Here is a 17118-nt window from a genome sequence, read left to right on the forward strand (position 1 = left end):
GTGACTTGAAAGTATAAATGTCTGTTTTCTGGTGGGCTCTTCCACTTCCTGTGCTCAGGCTTAGGTTTTCTGGTTTTTTCCTTTTGTCTTTCTCTGTCTTTGTGCATGTGTGTGTATGTCTTAAAAACTCAGATTTATCATCTTACCGTTCTGAAGGTCACATTCCTTCTGGAAGCTCTGGAAAGGTGTTTCCTGCCTCTTCCAGGTTTGGGGGCCGCCACACTCCATGGCTTGTGGCCCTTCCTCACTCCTCATCCCCGAAGCCAGCTCTCCTGCTCCCCGTCCGCCCTGGAGGACCCTGTGGCGACACTGCCCACCTGGACAGTCACGAGCTGGCGGACAGGAGCACACAGCTCTGGAGGCACGGGGCGTTTGGGGGTCTGTGCCCTGTTTTTTATCTTTGTGATCTTTGTGTCTATATGGGAAATAAAGAGTATTTCTGGCTGTCGTTTGACTTTTTTTTAATTGCTAGAAACAAACTTAGTGCCCGGTTCATCTTTGTTTCTAAGAGAAGGGCAAAACTATAGTTACAGCTGAAATCGTATCTTTTTTTCATAGTTTTTTAGTTTTTATGAAAGAACATAAAACCATTTAAAAAAAATCTGTTTATTGGGGCGCCTGGGTGGCACAGCGGTTAAGCGTCTGCCTTCGGCTCAGGGCGTGATCCCGGCGTTATGGGATCGAGCCCCACATCGGGCTCCTCCACTATGAGCCTGCTTCTTCCTCTCCCACTCCCCCTGCTTGTGTTCCCTCTCTCGCTGGCTGTCTCTGTCTCTTTCGAATAAATAAAATCTTTAAAAAAAAAAAAATCTGTTTACTTACCTTCTTGTGGGATCAGCTATTCTGGGACAATGAAATATTCTGAGATTTATTCTGTGTATCTTTCACAAGACATGACTGTCAGCATCGGCAGTCAGGGACCCTACTTTCTCCCCATTCAGAGCCAACTTGGCTTTCTTGGTGCTCTGGCACCTGGGCTGCATTCGGCCGGCACGGCCTCTGGTTGGCTGGCATAGGAAGAACAGAAGTGTCTGCAGCCCATGGCTTCTCGCGCCGTGTTTGGTGCTGTGGGGTACGGGGTATTGGGCCCAGGATCGACGGTGAGCAGGTTGCAGAAGTAATGTGGGACTGGCCAGGCGCTCCCTGACCTAGCTCGGTGGAAGTGGCTGAGTTGTACTTGCTGAGCTTGGCTTGAGCCTCAGCACCAGAGTCTTGGGACCAAGACTCACAGGGGGTCATGATGGGGCCTGAAGCCTCTGGGCCCTGCCTTGGGACTCATGTACTGACCTGTGCACTTGTTTCTCAGGTCCGGGCCCACCAGCTAGTCTTGCCGCCATGCGATGTGGTGATTAAGGCTGTGGCCGACTACGTCCGCAACATCCAGGACCCCTCGGACTTGGATGCCGTAGCTAAAGATGTGTTCCAGCATTCTCAGGTACAGTGCAGGCTCGGAACACTCTGCACAGCGGGGGTGGGTATGGCAGGGGCCCCTCAGCCGGCTCCCAGCCTCCCTTGCGGCTGCACCGGGAGCGCTCGAGGTAGATACCTGGGAGGTCTGCTGCTCCTACGTTCTCCATCATGATCGATAACGTTTCTCCTGAGAAGACAGACCTATCACGTGGGCTGAGTGGAACTGTGAACATGACTTGTCCATCCCTTCAGGTGATGGTCAGGGATTTCTTCTTCCTTTTTTTGGAAAGTAGGGCATGTGAGCGGGCCGGGGTTAAGAGAGGACATGAGGTTGGTGTGACCTCCCATGTCTCTCTAGAAAGCTGAAACTGCTGTCCTGCTTGCTGGAGACGGGACAGAAACCACCCCCCCCTCCCCCCCAGGCAGCACCAGGGACGTGGCCCGGAGAAGCCCGGGACTCCTGAGGGCTGCATTGCAGACCCGGGTCTCCTGATGGGGTGCCAGTCTGTGTTACCCATGTCACTCTGAGAGGATTAGAGTCTGATTTGTTGATTTTCCTGGAAGATTTTAATGTACTCTCAACTCTTCTCTAACTTGAAAAGCTGTAGATGATACATGTGCTGAATTGTGAAAGTATGTTCATGCACAGGACCAGCGGCATGCGATTTACAAAGGTTTTCCTGCGTTTATTTCAGTCTAGAACAGATGACAAAGTTATTCGATTTAAGAGAGCAATTGGATATTACTCAGCGACTAGTAAGCCTATGGCATTTCACCCAGCACATTACTTAGGTAAGTAAATCCAAGCCTCTGTGATGGATGCTGACCGTGCAGTCACCAGAGAGATTGAAGCATGGGCCCAGTAGTCCTGTAGGTTTATTCATCCGAAGTGAGGTTTCCGCAGCTGTCACGAGTGTGTGGAGCCGCGCCTCCTGGGCAGATGCCTCAGTGGCCCCTAACCTTTCAGGTTTGTTTGTTCTTGAGGAGCAGGACAAACAGACCTTCTGGGAGTTGGGGGTGGGCCAGGAGGCGTCCACGGGGTGCTCTGCTGGGAGGCCTCTGGACCTGCAGACGCCTTCGTAAATCCACTTCAGAAAAGCAGATGGGTGTCTTCTCTTTTGCTGCCTGTTGTTTGTTTGTTTGTTTGTTTGTTTGCAAAAGACCAAATTTAACTCCAAGATTTGAAATTGGGGAGTAAAAGTAATTATAAGCCGTTTGCTTGAAGCCTGCCTGGTGGTGCTCTCATGGGAGGCTGTGAAGCCCGGAGCCTACATGCCAGACTTCTCCCTGAGTCCGACTGCCTCTCTTTGGGTCCAGAGCTGTGAAGCTCTGAGAGATCGTTCTTTGCTTCCATGTTCCTGGTATGGTTAGGGAACGCCACTGCGTACTGGTTTCAGAAGATTAGTCCCAGGTTTGAAATGTCCCAGGCAGTTGTCCGTTACGTGGTACGTTCGTCAGCTCACTCAAGCGTAGAGCTGCAGTTTGCGTGGGGGGCCCACAGGTCACAGAGGAGTGCTGGCTCCTGTCTCTGTGGCTGCCCAGTGCCCCAGAAGGGTGGGGCTATAGGCTCCTCCACTGGCCTGTCTGCTGGGACCCACAGTCAGGGCTTCTGACAGGGTGGAGCTCATCTTCCTACAGCTCTGGCCCCCACAGCCATCATGCTGTTTAAACTACTTGGCATGTGCAGACCCATCATGCTTGGGACAAACTCTCAGCTGTGCCCCTGCTTTCCCCATGGCTTGGTCCTGCAGCCTTGGCCCTGCGTTGTCTAGGTGGTTCTGGCTCCCGCCAGGGATGTGCCATGCCGGCTCCTGTCTTGGGGCCTTAGTGCCTTGCAGCCAAGAGTGATCCCTGACCTCCTGTGCCTGGGACACTCCAGTTTCTGAGATACTGGCTTCACTGTCACCTGTCTGAGGCCATCGGCTACCAGCCGTCATGTCTCAGCACCTTGCTTTAATTCTCTGCACACTGCCTCCCACCCCTCCCCCAGGAATGTTGGGTCTGGGGCAGCCAGGGCCCCATCTGCCACCCTCACCTTCATGCCCCCGTGGGAAAGTATTTGACTAAGTGACTTGATTCAGGAAAAGCTGTTGAACTGGGACAATGAGAGGATTGTGATTTGGGGTCACTGTGCTGGACAGAGGGAGATGTGGCAGGGCAGGTCACGTGGGTTGCTTTATTCCTGTGGCAGGGGCACCCAGTGGACGCTGTTGCGAGAGGTGTCAGGCAAGGTCTGATGCCGGGGGTGAACATCCTGACCCCACGGTCTCCGGCCTCAGGCTTCCTGGTTATGGAGATGGGTGTATGTGACATGCTCTGTGAGCACTTATCACAGGGTAGACACTGTCTTTGTTCTCAGAGGGAGAGTGGCTGGGAAAGGCAAAGAATGGTCTACAGCTACAGAGCCGGGGGGCGGGGGGGAGCTCCCAGAAGGGCATCTTTGCCCTTTGTGTGTCTGAGGTGACACCCGGTCCTCGTGTGACATGGTAGTTGAAACAGTCACTGTAGTGCACTGGGGACTAGAACGTTTACTCAGGAGGAGGTAAGCAGGAAGGTCAGGGTGGAAAAGGGTATGAGGGAGCGTTTGGCGTTGGTCTGAGCTGTTAACAGGGTTGACGATATGTCGAAGAAGCAAGATGGGCTTTAAATTCGCTTTTAAATTTGAGCTGCCTTTTTTTTTTGTTAAGATTTTATTTATGTATTTGGGAGAGCGAGAGAGCGTGCACAAGCAGGAGGGAGGGGCAGAGGGACAAGCAGACTCCCCACTGAGCAGGGAGCCTGACACGGGGCTTGATCCCAGGACCCCGAGATCATGACCTGAGCCGAAGGCAGATGCTTAACCTACTGAGCCACCCAGGCCCCCTAAATTTGAGCTTCTTAAAAACTCATAATGTTGTGCAAAGTGCTCTTGTGTTTTTACGTTGTCAAAAAATACATGAGGAAATTATTTTATGGATGAAGGTGATGCTCCTGGAATTTAGTTTCACTTCCTATCCATGGGTTTTAGGAAATGGTGGTGGGTTGGGGAAGAATTTGTGGTGTTTGGGGCTGTATTTTTTTAAGCAGGTCCATGTGGGTGACAACTACCATGTGTTACGTTAAAGCCTTCTCTGCAGGGTCTCCTGGTGCTGCTGACTGTGGTGGAGACCTGAGCTGGGGGGCAGAGTTTGGGGCAGCTGAAAGTGCAGGCCGGCAGCTGTGTGGCCTAGAATGTGGGGTGACTGGGGACAGAGGTTGGGGCAAGACTGGGAGGAAGGTATAATTCAAGTTATAGATACACAATTTGGAGCCCGCAGAAACGGATTCATGTAAAATCACTTTTGTTGTTTTCCTGACAAGTATAAAGAAACAAAGCAATGTGGAGATGGTGCCATCCCTCTTGCCTGTACATGCTGTTAGGCCTCCACTGTGGTGCTGAGCGGGGAATGGAGAGCCTAGAAGGAGCAACATGGGATTGGGGATAGGCTTTCTTGGCATCCCACGTGAGAACCCAAGACACATTTCCCGTAAAAAGGTTTTTGTGAGCAGTAGGTAGGTCCTTAGTGGTCTTTTCTGACCTTGGTCCGTTATGTTATTCTCTGGGAAGATGCATTCCGAATTTTGACAGCCAGTGTTAGAACATAACTTTCTCGTTCACTAGAAATTGTCTGTATGAATCATTTTAGAAACTGGAATATGTGCAGTTGTAAAGACATTTAAAGCATCATACTAGCCCCTTGAAGGCTATTGGGAGTAAAAATGGGGAGAGTTGACTCTAACCTGGGGTTTCTAAACCTGCCTGGAGTTGAGGTTCTAGGCCAGAGCTGTTACATCAGGATCTTCACTGGGCCTCGGGAATCTGTGTCTTCCAGAGGAACAGCTTCCTGGCCTGGCTCTGGTCAGGTGGACCGGCACTGGGCGGGCTGCCGTGTTGGTACATCTTCTGAGCCCGTGCGCCTCTGCTCTCCGCACCGATGCAGAGGGTGTGGAATTGACAGCAGGACCTGCACACTGGCCTGCCGGTTGCCCCGCGGCTCTGGGAGGCCTGCTCTGCACAGCGTGTGAAAAATGGATTCCAGTCCATACTGTCTTTGCATAGTGGACCCCCAAAAACGATCTGTTTTTGGATGGGTTTTTAAAATCAGTTACAGGTCAGATTAGTATTCATTTTGTAAGCATTTATTGTGTCGGAAGCACCTTGTTGGGACCGGGGACCTAGAGATGGTTATGAATTTGTGCTTTCTGTCCCAGCACATAATGTCTCCCACGTTCACAGAGTCCCCAGTCTGAATGTAGGCGCACATAAGACCAGTCAGAATGGAAAGGTATTAGCGGTGTGTGACTGCCAGAGGCCCACCTCAGGTCTGTGAATAGAGGCGGGAGGCTTAAGCTCACCCTGGTGTACTTGTAAAAAGCTGCATAAGTGAAACCGAGGCCCAGTGAATGTGAAGATGCTTACCCTCTGTCTTCCTGGCCTCTTCAGTGAAGAGTAGCTGAGCTCCCACTGCACGCATGTCAGAAGGGCCAACATTCAGAATGCTGACAACACCAGATGCTGGTGAGGATGCCGGGCAGCAGGAGCGTGCGGTCTCCGCTGCGGGGAACCGCAGACCAGCACCGCCACTGCGGAAGACAGCGTGATGGTGTCTCAGAAAACGCAACACACTCTTTCCATGTGGTCCATCATTGCCGAAACTTGGAAGCATCCGAGACGTCCTTCAGTGGGTGATGGACAAATGAACTGTGGTCCGTCCAGATGAGGAACTGTTACTCAGTGCTAAAAAAATGGGTTATCAAGTCACGAAGACCTTGGATACATTCACTGGGAGAAGCCACCGTTCCAGGCTCTATACTGTAGGATTCCAGCTGTGGACGTTCTGGAAAAGGCACAGCTGTGGAGCCAGTGGAAAGGCAGTGGAGGGATGAATATAGGCAGAGCACAGAAGATTTTTAGGGCTGTGAAACTATTTTGTGTGACACTGTGTGGTGGATATGTGTCCTTATAAATTCGTCCAGACCCACAGAGTGAGCACCGAAAGGAACCCTGACGGGAGCTGTGGGCTCTAGTTCATAATCGTCACGTGTCCTCATTAGACCATCCGCTGCAATACATAGCATACGAGTGCAGGGCCCGCTTTCTGCTTAGGTTTTCCATAGACCTGAAGCTGCTCGGAAAACAACATCTATTAATTAACAAAACCAGAAACCACTTTGATGTGTTTGGCCCATGCAAGCGCTTGCCGGGTTCCGGACAGTGTGGTGGAGCAGACGTGTAGTCCTGGACCTCGCACATGAATGAGACGCGGACTCGTACGGCTCATGAGCAGGCAGTTCCAGGAGGACTGGGAGACTGAGCTGCTACTGATTAAGTCAGGGCTCAATTCTGCTTGACTGTATTAATGTTTGAGCTGAGGCTTGAAGGTAGAGCAGGAGTTTAGTGAGATGATGACAGGGAGGAAGTCTGTTCCACGCGGAGGAGACCCCGAGGTGGCGGCACTGGGTGTGGAAGGAGCGGAAGGCAGTGGCTGGAGCCCAGGATGCAGGGAAAGGGGGGGTGCCCATGCGTCTGTGGGCAGTGGGCAGTGGGCACCGGGCACCATCCAAACACAGCCTGAGGCTTCAGACTTCCTCTAGGGGCTGTGAAAGTTCATTGAAGGATTTATATAGTGTTAAAAGTTGTTACTTTCTAACTGTTGCACACCCAATGTGCGTGGAACATGACCAATAGCCTGTGTACAGTTCATGAAACCAGTCTCAGTGGAACATGACCAGTAGCCCTTACCCCGCCTCCCCATCAGTTTCCCCTGTCAGCCAGCTCCCTGAATTCTGTGTCAGTGGTCCCCTTTCCTTTATCATGCCTGTACCCCAAGTGCTAATTGGAGATGTGGAAGTAGGTAGGCTTCCCTGGGGGGGGTTTCTGTGTATGGAGTGGCTCGGGTCAGGGAGAGGAGGTAGAGCCAGGAGCCAGGTCGCCCAGGCAGGACCGTGCGGATGCAGAGGGTGATGGCAGGTTCATGTGTGCCAAGGAGTGTGGCAGGAACGTTTGTCATCAGAGGTGAGGAGGGGCCTTCTGTGGCTCCTGTGGCTCCCAGGTGCATGTGGCTGCACGGTCCTTAGCAAGGTGCAGGGACTCTGAGGAGAAACAGTTCCTAGCGCTGCAGCTGCTGCTGGCCCGACAGGCACTGAACAGGGTGGGATGGCGGGGGGGGTGGCAGCCTACCTCGTGGCTTTCGTAAAGGGAAGGGCTTGAAACGGGAGGGCATTGACTGGGCTTGCACTGTCAGAAGTGGGGGTCTGGAGGCTCCTGGCACATGTGGGGACTTCGGCAGGGCAGTCAGAGAGAGAGCTCGGAGGGTTTCACAACGCGCTGGGCCCCAGAGCATGGAGGCCAGGGGAGGAGCCTGCAGGAGCAGAGCTGTACATGGGGTTGCGTGGGGATGGGAGCCGCCCCCAGGAAGCCAGGACCAGACTGACAGCGACCACAGGAAGGGGCCCCTGGGTGCCTGCATCCTCACTGGTCCCCTTCTGTCAGACCCGGTCATAGGAGAGTATATCTGACTGCTGTCTCCCCTGGAAGGAGTAGGACCCTGTTGTTGGCATTCTGGACCCAGCTCCTGGGGCCATGGCTCAGGAGGGCGCAGGTGTAAACTCGAGGAGAGATGAGGGCTGGTCGGTGGGCCCTGATTCTGGGCTGTGGCTGTGCTGGCAGGCGTCCCTTTCTGGTGACTGAAGGGGAGGACCTGTGGCCACACGGCCCACTTAGCTCGTGTCACCAGACTGTCCCATCGACTGTTGCTGGGCCTTTTGGGTTAACAGTCTCTTTGGGAATACGGCTCTGCCTCCCCACAGCGTGCCTCCCAGCCTGTCAGGGCATGGTCAGCAGATGTCACCCCAGAAGTAGAGACAGTCTGGGAAGAAGGACGTAGCTCCTGCAAGGCTGCGTCAGCTGATGAGGCAGGCAGTCCTTCTCCAGGAAAGCAGGGTCGCCCAGGAAGGACCGTGCGGACGCAGAGGGTGATGGCAGGTTCGTGTGTGCCAAGGAGTGAGTGCAAGTGAGGACCCAGCGCTGCCTGTGCTGCTCCGTCCTGCCCTGTCCGGTGCTACCTCCGCGGGAGCACAGCGGGACGGGGGCACACGCTGCAGACAACCTGCCCACTCCCACTCGGCCGCGCACGGCTGAGGCTCGTCACATCCTCGCCCTCTCGTGGTTTCCTCAGGCCCGCGGTGTAGGTGCTGCGTCGTCCTGGCTGCGCCTGTGCTCACGTCTGGGGTGTTTCCGGTGTTTGGCTCTTACAGTGATAGCTTTATGTATTTTCGGTGTCATGAGATATTCCACGTTATGCTGCTGTCGTACATTACTAGTAAGTTCTTGAAATTTGGCATTTAAAGTTGATGTGGTGTTCAGCGTTACAGTTCTGCTCACTAAAGCCACCATTTCCATGGTTTTTGCTTAAGCTTTTTTATTGTGGAAAAACTAAACGTAACTGTCAGTACAGGGGGCAGTGTCACGAGTGACCCTCGGAACAGGGTCAGCAAATGGTGATGTTTGTTTCACGTCTTTTTTTAAAGAAATATATTAGGCTTTTCTGGTCACATCTGTCCCCTCGCACGGATTTCTGTGTCTTCTTACCTCGTATGTGTGGAATAATCAATTGGTGGTGGTCTCACTTTTCATCAGAGGCGTGTCGTACGTGTTATTCTGCCTTTTCTGCTTTTGGAGATATGTTTGTGTGTCTGTCTGTTCCCATTTTTATCTGAAGCTGGTGCACATGGTAGAGATGTCAGCCCCCAGGGTCCGACAGCGTCAGCTCTGCCGGAGAGAAGCCACGGCACTCTCATGTGGAGCAGAAAGTCAGCCTCATCTCCCTCCCTCTCGATTCCCAAGCATCATCCTCAGGCTCGACATCTGTTCCCATGACCTTTCATTCAGATTTTTGTGAGTTTATTTTAGTCCTTGTACTATGAAGTGATACAGTCTGTCTGGTCTCATGGCTTTTTGAAAGGTCATTAAAAAAAACAAACAAACCTGGACAACAGTCATTTTGGGGGAACTTGGCAGCCATTCGACAAGGTGTGTCTTTGAGAGATGACCAGCTCATCATCAGCTCTGTCACGGTTCCTCAGGGTATGGTGACAGAAGGGCACGGCCACCTCGGTTGGCAGGGACTGTCCCTGCAGGTTGTGCATTTCTGAAGTTCACAGCGGACAGAGACTGGTTTGTTCTCTTGGGCTCATGAAGCCATGTGGGCAGCCAAGTGAGGCGTTGGCGCTCCTTCCTGCTCCCCATCTCCACCAGCCCGTGTGCACGGCATCCTTTGCTGTGGAACACCGCTGTTCCAGCTCCGAGTGAGTGAGCGGGGAGCGGGGCGGATTTGGATACAACTCGGGATGCATCCGTCACTGTGAGACTGCTGCTCTTGAAGACTTAGGCGCGACGTGGGCTTGAGTGACGCTGGACTGTGAGGTCCACGTGCGCTGCCCAGACTTCGTGGTGGCAGAGGCATTGGGGGAGCAGCCGGCTGGCTCCTGACCATGGGATGCTCTGTGCCCGCAGCCCCATAATCAGGAAGGCTGCCCGCGACGTGGTGCGCTGCTGTAGTTCCCGCAGTTCTTGCTCCTGCTGGCCTGAGTGTGCTTCCCCGGGGTCCATGGTTCGTTCAGGTGCCTACGTGCTTGATTCTCAGCCCTGCACTTGGCCTGCCGATGCTTCTCTCCAGATGGCGGTCTCTGGCTCCTCTCGGGGGGCCCGACTGTATGTCCCAACTTGGAGCCCCTGGGAGCTGCTGTTCCTGGAAAGCGACTGGGTTCAGCCCCTCAGAGTTGGCCGACTTCCTCTCTTCTTGCCTTTGCCCTCATGGTCTCTGGCCCGTGGCCTGCCTCCCGGAAGCTACTCATCTGGAAGACCATGGAAATAGGTTACACAAAATTCTTCATGTGGCTTTCTGTCTTAACTTCTGTAGAATATCAGTGCTGAGTAAATACATCCATTTCAATACGGTTAACATCATTGGAAAATTTGATCTTTTTTTGTAGGTGTTGAAGATTAGTATTGGTGGTAGGGAACATATCGACTTATTCTTTGAATCTGAATCATCAAAGCTATCTTTTTTGTACAACACTTGAAAATCACGCATCCATCGGCATTAGAGAATTTTAAGAGTTTGTAACTTTTTTGCTCGTTTGTTTTGGTTGGCCTCACGTCTCTGCAGCGACATGCCTGTTGGTAGATGAGTCTGTCCTCAGCGGGCCAGGGTGTGGGTAGGCCGACTGGTTCTCAGCAGAACTTCTTGGTCAACACCATTCTTTGTTAAGATGTGTCCTCTCTTCAGGGAACAGCTGAGCAGCTCCACGGGGGCACAGTGGGTAACTGGGACAGTGGGTGCTGGGCAGTGTCTCGCCCGCAGCACCGCTCACAGCATAGCTGTCAGGCTGCCGTGCGTGTGCTTTTCTCATCATTCACAAGAAGTCTTTGAAAATTTTTTTAATTGTGAAAATATTTTTCATACAGTAATTAAACAGTTTCCACTTGTCTGTCTCCGTCTCGTAATCTGCTGACAACAGCCTTTCTCTCTTAGTAGAGTGTCTGCGAAAGGAGGAGGGTGACAAGCTGGTGGTGTTAATCTTCACGTGTGACCCGGGGTCAGTCCCAAGAAAGATGGTCTTGTCACACAGCAGACAGTGCTCTGCTCAGTGGCTCGAGGGTGTTAACAATCAGAACTGGTACACAGGGAGGCACGGGGCATCCAGAGACAGGTCTGGCTCATTGGGCCATCCTCCAGCCTTCACAGAAGTGTAGACAGATTAATTCACTTACTGGACTAGGTTCTGATAGATTAGTAACTAGCTTTGTAGGTTCTCAAAGGTTTACTTGAGGTCAGTGATTACAATGTGATTTAGAAAATGTTCTTACTTTAGAAATCTTTGCTTTTAAATTATAGTCTATTTTTTAATGTTTTTTTTATTATATTATGTTAGTCACCATACAGTACATCCCCGGTTTCCGATGTAAAGTTCGATGATCATTAGTTGCGTATAACACCCAGTGCACCATGCAATACGTGCCCTCCTTACTACCCATCACCAGCCTATCCCGTTCCCCCACCCCCTCCCCTCTGAGGCCCTCAGTTTGTTTCTCATACTCCATAGTCTCTAGTTTATTTTTTGTTTTTAAGGAAAGTTTGTGCTTTTCAGGAAGTTTGTAGCACATAATGGCCAAAAACAGACAAAAGGATCCCCTTCCCTTGAATGCTGCTAATTGGAGCGGCTGACTTTCTGTGGGGTTACTCAGAATCTGTTACGTGGGGCGGGTCAGCCACAAGAGGTTGTAAACTGCACTTCTCACGGTGACTTAAATTGTAGTGTTAGAGCTTGAATGCAGTTCGTAGTGTTCTGGCCACAGTTCAGAATCTCCTGAGAAGGAGCTTAACCGGTAACAGTGTCTTACATCTCAGACTCGGAGGTTCTGATCTCCTAGGTCAGAACTGTTTGATCAGGAGTGTTTCCCTATGTGTTTGCATGTGCATACATGTGTGTATGTATGTGGGGTGTGTTTATGTGTATGTGTGGTGAACATGTGTGCGTGTATATTTGGGGTGAATGCACACACGTGTACAATAAATGTGCATGTGTGTATGTGGGTGAGTGCATGTATGAGGTGAACATGTGCGCGTGGGGGTGAGTTTGTAGGTGCGGGGAATGTGCGTGTGTGTCATGAATGCATGCCTGTAAACATGCACGTGTATGTGGTAAATGAGCATGTGTGTATGTGGGGTGAGTGGTGAATGTAGTGAACGTGTGTTTATATGCATGTGTATGTGTGGTCAGTGTGCATGTGTGTGAGTGTATATTGTAGGTGTGTGGTGAGCATGCATGTGTATGTGGGGTGAGCATGCAAATGCACGTGCATATGTGCCAGTGTCATCATTCCCAGCTGCTAACCCCATGGTTGTGGAAGTCATGTCCTCAGCTTCTTCTCGGTGCAGGCCGTGTGCCAGGCACTTGGAGACAGGCTCTTGCAGTGGGCTGTGGCTTCCAGGCACATGGGTCCTCGTTGGGTGGGGAGAAGTGAGCCACAGCCCCTCCGTCCTGGCTCCACCAGGTGGCTCTGGGAGCTCAGGTTACATGTGAGTGGGAATTTTCTTTCAGAGAATGAGGGGGGGGGTTGGGTTTTGGGGTGCTTTATTATTATTTTTATTTAAATGTGTTTATCTTGGCAAGTTGGTGGGGTGAGAGGTGGTGGTTTGTGGGCTCCTTGTTTGGCCTCGTGTCACCCAGATTCTGAAGTTGGAGGAACACCCTTCTTGGTTAAAGGATGTTGGTGTTCAGGGGTCTCTAGACTTGCTTTTGTTCAGTTTCTCAAAGAAGCCTAAGGAGATCATGTAGCTCAGTGGCCCCCGTGTCTGCTCTCTGTTCCCACCATCTGGGTCCTGGGAACATTGGGGCTCAGGTGCCCAGGCCTGGCCTTAGGGCCTCACCTCGCAGGTGCCCCATACCTGACTGTTCAGTGGGGGAGCAAAGCCGCAAAGGATCTCCTTCCCATTTTTATTGCATTAGTAACTAGTTCGTGGTATTTGGAAGTGTTCTGATGTTGAGGCTACAGTCCTCATCACCACGTGTCGGTCACCACATGTCGTGCCAGGTGATGGCACCAAGGTCTTGGGCGTGCAGGTTTACGGGTCCTCGGGCTGAGCTGATGGCTCTGCGTTCCGTCTTAGCACTTAGCCTGGTCCTGACGTGTGTCCACAGCTGCTTCTTCACCACACACTTCTGTTCCAGCCTCCTCTCCACACGGGGGCAGCGGAGCCAGTGCAGTGTGCGTCAGAGCAGGTTTCTAGAGTTACGTTCTAAGAGCACAGAATTCCAGGTTGCTGGCCCCATAACACACATTAGTACGTGCAACCCCATTGTGGTTTTGCTTAGCAGTGGAAAACCGAAAGGTACCAGCAGTAACTTCCACATTTCACTGTTTCTATTTAATAGCCAAGAACTGAATTTTAGTCTCAATAGGAAGATTCATGGCCTCACTTACGTGAGGGGAATTGTCTGTTTCTGCTTTGTCCCTTCAGCGCCTTTAGTCTTGGGGCTTTGAGAGGCCGGCAGGGGCAGAGAGAGGGTGACCCAGATGCCTATAAGTTAAAATCTTAGCTCCACTCTATAAAGTTGATCACCATAAAATGAAATATTTTTTTCATGTGAACCATGAATTTCTGAAGGTGGGGATTGGTGGTGTATTGTAACCTGAGTGGGGGGACAGGGCAGGTGGGGGCATGTGCTAGCCACTGTGGTGTCCCGGGGCATGTCCTCTGCTAACCGGTGTACCGCTTTCTTTCCTTGTCGACGAAACAGCCAGACCAAATCCGTTTGGAATGCCTGGGATCGTGCCACCGTATGTCCCCCCCCAGATGCTCAACATTCCGCAGACCCCTCTGCAAGCAAAACCTGTGGTAAGACCGTCCACTCCCTCCCGCAGCTGGTCTGCCTGCCTCGGGGGCGCTGGCCTTGACAGCTCCATGCTGTATCTGATTTTAGCGGAAGCTGAAATAATTTCTTCAGCTGTTGAGCTGACATGTGAAGCAAGTGCTGGTGTTTCTTAAGTTAAAACGTAGCCAAGACCAGGCAGTGCTAATGGCAGCCAGGCCCTGCAGGCCGCCAGTGCATGCATGACCTCTGCCCTCTGTTCCAGGCCCCACAGGTGCCCAGCCCAGGTGCTGCGGGGCAGGGTCCACACCCGTACAGCCTCGCTGAGCCGGCACTCACTTTGGAAACGAGTGGAAAGAGTCTGACAGAGCACAGCACCTATAGCAACATTCCTCACGAAGGAAAGCATACCCCACTGTACGAACGGTCGTCCCCGATCCACCCAGCTCCGGGCGGCAGCCCCAACCACGTGGATTCAGCGTACTTTCCAGGGTCTTCGACATCGTCGTCTTCCGACAACGATGAAGGCGGTGGAGCAGCTGCAAAGTGAGTGGGGCGAGGTGTAGCTGGTACTTCCCTCATTTGTATTGGCTGCACGAGGCCCGTCGGGTGGCTCGGTCTTCTGGGAAGCCACCTTCCATCCTCCCAAGGCCGAGAGTTATGTGCAGAGGTGTCATTTGTTGTAGGAAGGTGACGTCACTGTGCATAGACTAGGGCTTCTTGGAGATGGAGGAGTGGAGGTTAGATGCCTCCTCAGGGCTTCCCAGGCTGAAAATCCTCACTGTTCCAGCTGCAGCCTTGGGCCGCTTCTCTGCTGGGGTGGAGTTTTGGGAAAATCGGTTTGTGTGACCCTTAGAGGTGGTGAAGTTATCTGGTCAAGTGCTCCTGACCCTTACTCTCCACTGGGCTGTGAGACCGCAGTTCCACCCCTGGAAAGCATTTTAAGGTAGACGCTGGTGGCTTTCAGTCTTGGCTTCTGGATCGAGGGCAACTCTGAATTTCCGTCTCTCCTGAATTGAGTCTAGCAGCTCAGCAGCTTGTAGACTGTTTCTGAAATCGAGCCGTTCACCTGACCAGAGCCAGAGAAAGCTGCAATCCAGGTTGGAACTTTTGCCGGAGAGGAGTATTTTAAATGTGTGTCCCTGAGTAAATGAATTTTCAAATACATAATTTGTTAGAATCTGAACAAGAAAGACTTAAATGCACTGTTTTCCTCCTCCTCTCAAATACCGTTATGTTTTAAGAAACCTGATTCACAAACAGGAAAGAAATGGTGGAAAGCAAGGGCCTACCGTACTGCTGCGTCTCTCCCTCATTGCTCTCCGGCTGGTGGCTGGATGGCCGGGGTCCCTTGGCGCTCCATCGATGGAGATGGTTTCTCGTCTTCTGCAAATTCTCACTGGGGGTGAAGCCTGAGGCCAGATGTTCCCTCTCCTCATCTGTGGAGTGGGTGCCGAGTGTCTGCTGACCTCGGGTGGCAGTTACGGAGGGCTTTCCTGCCATGCACGGACTGTGTGCTCCGTGGAGTAGCAGAGCATAACTCTGTGTATAAATGCTTATCGCGGTCTCACAATTCTAAAATCCCGAGGTGAATAACAAATTGTACCTTTGTATTTACGCTTCCGAGTTAATCTTCTGGAAAGGGAGTATAGTGAAGATCTACTGAGTGTGACTCTCTGGGCTGGGGCCCGGTCTCATGTGTGTGCAAACGAGAACAGCTGGTTATGTCTCAGAAGCTCTTCCCTCTGGAATTCAAAGGCACTGAGTGTTCTCGGTTAAAAATCGCCCTTGGGCCAGCGTGATGAAGATGTTTGTGTAGCACACATTTGGTCTAGTGAGAGATGCTCTTCCCAGACACCTGGGAACAAGGCAAAAGCCAAGGGGGTATGCTGTGTGCCCAGGCCCTGAGCTGCCTGCGGGGCTCCCCCACCTAGCTTGGCCAGCTGCCCTGTGGGGGTGGTAATTGCTGAGGGCCCCTTGCTTCTCTTGTGTGCCCTCCGCTCTGCCCTGTTCCCAAAGGCTCAGACCTCGTCGCCTCTCTGGCTCTGCCCCGTCTTGGCATTTTCACGGGGCTCTCTGGAGTTCCTGCTGGAAGGTGGGCTCACATGTGGGGTGACGTGAAGTGTAGTGAAGAGGGCCGAGCACCCCCAGCCTCGAATCCAGACATTGGGTAGCCTTGTGGGCCTATCAACACTTTAGTGTTCTCGAATCCCCATTTATCATGATCAACAGATGTGTTAAAACAGAGGAGGGAGGGAAGGGAGAGGCTTTGGGGCCTTATGCCAGGCAGAGTAGGACCTGGGGTCAGCCCTCGTGACATCCCGGGCCCGTGTTCCTGGGTTTCCCGGTTGAGGACTCCAGCCTGCCGAGGGTGCCGTGGGTGTGCACTTGCCGTGTGCAGGACAGAGTGTCACCCTGCTGGCTCAAAAACTCATTTGGAGCAGAAGTCGTGACCTGCTTTACCTTTGGTTTGGACTTAAATCGGGAGCTCTGGACCTACATCTGCTCTCAGGATGGTCTTGAGGGAAGGAAGTGCACTGAGCCAGGTGCCACCTGAGTGCTTGCCATGCACCGTGAGTGCGGGAGCAGGCAGCACAGACCAGGCGTGGGGTCAGGCTGGGGTGGCCTGTGATGGTGGCATGTTTTTAAAGGATGGTGCTGGTAGGTGGCAGGACCACTACTGAATGAAAGTGAATTGACCTGTCCCCTCCCCCAAAGCATCCTACAAATGGAAAAGTCAAGTATTTTAAGTAGCAAAGAACGTAAACGTGCAGTTCACAGAAGAAACACAGATGGTCAGAAAGCATAAAAGAATGTTCACCCTCACTTAAAAAAAAAAATGTTAAAACGTAACAGAGTACATTTTTATGAAACATAAAGTTGGCAAATGTATATTTTTAAAGATGAAGTTCAGTAGATGCAAGATTTTGGCTTTCCTGGCATGTTCCCCGGGGCGCAGCTCCCTGCCCCGAGGTGAGCGTGAGATGTGCTCTGTGCCCTGAACGCGGACAGTGGGGAGAGCTGTCTCCAGAGTCCTGAGGCGGGAACGTGCCTCCTGGCTGCCGCGGAGTTTCACATGGTGGCACATGCACCGCACACTTGCGTGTGTGAGATGCCGGGCGTGCCCGGAGGCCTGCCCCAACCACCCCCCCACCCTGCCCGGCCGCGCTTTAACGCCTTAGCGGCATCTTGGCCCTGGAGCTGCACTGGTAGTCCGGGGCTGTTGCTCTCACGGGTCCCCGATGACTCTGCCGCTCTGAGTCCTGGAGCTGCAGAGGCTGCTGTGCAGGCTGTGGTGTCGGGCATCTCCAC

At 52.4% G+C, this 17118-nt stretch overlaps 1 protein-coding gene across 2 annotated transcripts in view; it reads left to right on the forward strand.

Annotated features, from left to right (window-relative positions):
* FAM120A (family with sequence similarity 120A) overlaps positions 1–17118 on the forward strand; it is a 94397-nt gene that overhangs the window by 33812 nt on the left and 43467 nt on the right. For both annotated transcript variants that reach the window (XM_048218331.2, XM_044391236.3), the window contains exons 4-7: positions 1307–1435; positions 2106–2202; positions 13735–13832; positions 14072–14352. In XM_048218331.2, coding sequence (XP_048074288.1) covers positions 1307–1435; positions 2106–2202; positions 13735–13832; positions 14072–14352 — 605 coding nt within the window. The remainder of the gene's footprint in view (positions 1–1306; positions 1436–2105; positions 2203–13734; positions 13833–14071; positions 14353–17118) is intronic.

Source organism: Ursus arctos, unplaced genomic scaffold, assembly GCF_023065955.2.
Source record: "Ursus arctos isolate Adak ecotype North America unplaced genomic scaffold, UrsArc2.0 scaffold_33, whole genome shotgun sequence".
Classification (NCBI taxonomy): domain Eukaryota; kingdom Metazoa; phylum Chordata; class Mammalia; order Carnivora; family Ursidae; genus Ursus; species Ursus arctos.